This window comes from Sinocyclocheilus grahami, unplaced genomic scaffold (genome assembly GCF_001515645.1).
Source record: "Sinocyclocheilus grahami isolate Dianchi unplaced genomic scaffold, SAMN03320097.WGS_v1.1 scaffold197.1, whole genome shotgun sequence".
NCBI lineage: Eukaryota > Metazoa > Chordata > Actinopteri > Cypriniformes > Cyprinidae > Sinocyclocheilus > Sinocyclocheilus grahami.
The window spans coordinates 166,534-170,698 of record NW_015505376.1 but is presented as its reverse complement, the minus strand read 5'-3'; the positions used below and the strand labels follow the sequence as shown (position 1 = coordinate 170,698).

The 4,165-nt window shown below is 35.8% G+C and overlaps 1 protein-coding gene across 1 annotated transcript in view; it reads left to right on the top strand.

The window, feature by feature from the left end:
- Window positions 1-1,572, top strand: part of mtrr (5-methyltetrahydrofolate-homocysteine methyltransferase reductase) — a 23,171-nt gene extending 21,599 nt beyond the window's left edge. The window contains exons 14-15 of the mRNA XM_016285425.1: window positions 327-512; window positions 606-1,572. Coding sequence (XP_016140911.1) covers window positions 327-512; window positions 606-750 — 331 coding nt within the window. The 3' untranslated portion in view covers window positions 751-1,572. The remainder of the gene's footprint in view (window positions 1-326; window positions 513-605) is intronic.
- The last annotated feature ends 2,593 nt before the right edge of the window (window positions 1,573-4,165 follow it).

Sequence of the window (4,165 nt, the reverse complement as noted above, 5' to 3'; positions counted from 1 at the left end):
ATTTTTTTTTAAATCGCACCCAAACTTTTGTTAGAGGCTGAAATAAAAGCTGTTACAGAAGCGATTTACAACAGCAGCCTTGAGGTTTTATAAACGTTCTTGCCAGATGGATGAGGGAGATGGAAATTTGAGTTTTCGAATGCAATACACTAATGAGCTCAATTGTTGTTACTTTACTAAAGCAAAATCTGAGAGAAACTAATTTGCCATTTGTTCCATTTGTATGATAAAATGCACAAGTTTAGTTTAACCACCGCAAAAACAACCACTGACTGATGAAATACCAGTGAAACGCGGTAATAAGCACATTACTGCTTTTCTTCTAGAGAGGAGTTGGAGAGATTTGCGCATAATGGAACCCTGAGCCATCTGATCGTGTGCTTCTCCAGAGATGAGCCTGATGCAGCGGGAACCGTTAACAGACCAACATATGTCCAGCATAACTTGAGTCTCCATGCTAAAAATGTTGCCAGCATCCTCCTCAAAGACAAAGGCTCTCTCTATGTCTGTGGGTGGGTACAAAACATAAATGGTTTGACTTTTATCCCATGTGTACGGTCACATTTTGCTCACCAGGAATGAGAAAATATCTCACGATTTTACAGGGATGCAAAGAACATGGCAAAGGATGTGAATGACACACTGTTGGAGATCATAGGAAATGAACTTCAAATCGATAAACTGGATGCTATGAAGACAGTAGCAGGACTTCGTGAGGAGAAGCGATATCTACAGGACATCTGGAGTTAAGAAACTCATACAGAACACAAACAATCGTAAACAGATGTGCAAGCTACTTTTTGGCCCTTTTAGTTCATATCCACACAACAGGTGCTATTGAGTGATAGCCAAATTCATTAACCAACTGCCTTAAGTCTCAAGGCGTTTTCCCTTCTTTTCAAGTATTTTAAAAGCTTTTAGTAAATTATCTGAAGGTACGGTTAAAAACGCTTAGATTAGATATGTTTAGTCAAAACTTTCGACTGTGCCTTTTTATGCAATTATTAAAGAGGAGCCCTGCATAACCGTTTCATTCTTTGAGGACTGTTTCTGTACGTTTAGATAAAGCTCAGGTAAAATATGCATACTGCATCAGACTCGGAAGGCAGGAGGATGCAAGACATGAAAAACCAAAACATGACAGACTGGATGGGAAAACTGTCAGAAGCTGCCAAATCCAGGATCATCGGCAGCATTTCCGTGTTTTTCAATTCCAACAGTTTTTTTAAGATTAGAGAGGATACTATAGAGTCATCCATTTTCTTCCCAAAAAACATTTTGCCATTTAGGTTTGAAATTCACAGCAATTATACCGGTCTAGAGAGTTGGTGAGTCTATTGTTATACCCCAATATTTTGTTAAAGCTGTCGGGCTAAGAAAACATTTTAATTAAAATTCTTTAACACGATAACCTGTACTCACTGTAATTATTCCAGAATAAAATGCATACTAAAAAAGAAAAGTAGTATTTAACAGACAATTTTATTTTATGGCAAGGGCTGTGTAACAATTCTTCATAAATGTCTAATTTTGAGTACATAATATTCAGTGTTCATTATTTGTATTTTCTTTGCACACAAAAAGTATTCTCGTAGCTTCATAAAATTAAGGTTGAACCACTGATGTCACATGGACTATTTTAACGATGTATTTACTACCTTTCTGGACCTTGAACGTGGTAGTTGCGTTGCTGTCTATGCATGGTCAGAAAGCTCTCGGATTTCATCAAAAATATCTTAATTTGTGTTCCGAAGATGAACGAAGGTCTTGCGGGTTTGGAACGACATGAAGCACATGACAAAACTGAGTTTAAATAAACTTTAAATATATTGTTTCTACATATAGTCAACAACTTCAATGGATACTTTTATATTTCACCAACGATTTTAATTTGATTGTTCCTTCCCTCACTAAAGCCGTCAAGCACACAGATTTATAAATTTCTTTTTGACCGATTTTCAAATACCTTTTTGCTTCAAATAAAAAAAATTGCAATGATGTGATTCACATCATAGCCGATTTTCTTAGTGCATGGCTTATATAACTCTTTATTAAATTTTTAAAACATCCTTATGGGAAACATGAATGGAAAAATTGCTTTGCTGACGAAGCCAACGCTGGGCGGCAATTAACACAACAAACGCAACTAGCAGCATGTGGAGTCTCACTTATCAAATGCCTGTCATTATTGCAAATAATCATCCAGTCATTATTGCTAAATAAGCCTTCTCAGGTGTTTATTTGGTGACAGTGACTGGCTGACTGTAGGTTATCTCTTACATATCTTTCTTTAAAAATGCTCAATGGCTAAACATCCGTTTCGTGACATTTTGTTTTCTGTATTCCCTAGCTTGGAGGCATTAATCATCATCTTTATGACCTTTCTTTACATGCTTCTTAGACCACTTTTGTCTCAAGTGTTATTACATAAAGAACAGACTTGAGAGTTTTCTGTCTGTGTTGCTGAAGTCTGGTAAACACTGATTGTGCATGAGGACTCTTGAAGGCGATGTTTCACGTCAACACTCCGGAGGGTCAGCAGGCTAATGAGACTGTAATCACGGAAGAATAATTACAGAATCCCTCACCTCATGAGGTTATGAAGTTATGAACACAACCCCTTTAGGATTTCACATCGGTTGTGAATTAGGGATCCTACGGATTATAAATGCTTTCTCAGAGCGAGAAGAGGGTTTCGAGCCCTCAGTCTGAACAGCAATGAGTAACGGTGGAGCTGTGATTTGGGACGGTCATGAATTTATAAGTGTGGCTCTTAAAATTTAAAACAAGCACTTGAAATGTTATGGGTACAATGAAATTGCAAATGACTAGAAGCAGTGAATTATGTTTTTATACAGAAAATGCAAACAAAACCATAGTAATCATGTTTCAAAAAGAAAAAAGGGATAATTGGATAAAAATCTGCTTTGGTAAGGATCAAAGGATTATTCCGAGGCATAAATATATATGTATATATAATACAGTATATAATTATATATTATATATATATATAAAGTAAAAATATTTTAATATATACATATAATGAAAGTCAAATGGGGACTTGCACTGCATACAAAAACAGTTGAAACGTTCTTCAAAATATCTTTTGTTTCTCAGAAGAAAGAAAGTCATACAGGTTTGGAACAACATAAGGGTGAGAAAAATGATGACTGAATTTTCATTTTTTTTTGTGAACTATTCCTTTATCTAGGGAGCTGATCGAGACAAACTCTTTGTAAACAGCATTCTTAGGTATTTCCTGTACAAACAGTAAAAATCAAATCCTCTGTGAAGTTTGATTTAACTGACCCGTTTAAAACCAGACAAAGCCAAAAGAGCGAGGGGACATCAAATCATCATATTTTTTGTCTTGTTTTAATTTTCTTCTTTTCTATCCCATGAGCCTCTCTGCTTGTTTACGAGTGTTATTTGCATCTGTACTGGGGAACGGCTCTCAGGACAGCGCTGCAAAGGCACGTAAATGAATCCCATAATGAATATGCTGCATTAATGATGGGTTTACTTCTAAATTCGATGCTCTTAATTAAAAGGGTTCAAGGTGCCTTTATGACTGGAGTGCATAGAAAAGAAATGGTAATCTGAATAAATCACAAACTTGCAGCATGCTGGTGGTTTTGATAGATCTCCCTGCTAAGAATGGCTTAAATGAAGCAGAAAGATATGTGTTAGAGCTAATGATTATCATTAGAGGAACCTTCGCTTCAGTCCACCGCAGTTTCTCTCGTAGTTCGTCCAGGTGTATGATAGTTGACCGTTTCTGGGAAATTTTGTTAGGTTTGACATTTTATTGCCACAGTAAGGGGAAGGGTAATGACATTATCAAGTCTGGCCAGTGCTGAAAATGATTAATAATAAACTCTATAGACCAGTAGAGGGTACAGAGTCATAGGCTGCCCAATAATTATAACAATAAATGTGCTATTTAGTATTAAAAAGGAGAGGTCAAATGTCACTATTCCACTGATAATAGCCACCAATTTCACAAAGAAAAGGGCTGCAGCTAGAAATCCGATCATCTTACACTGCAAAAAATTATTTTAATCAGTCATTTTTGTCTTGTTTTCCAGTAAACTCATGTACTTTTTAATATTAATAATAACTATTATTAATAAATAATAATTGGCATTATTGTTTTCAGAAAATA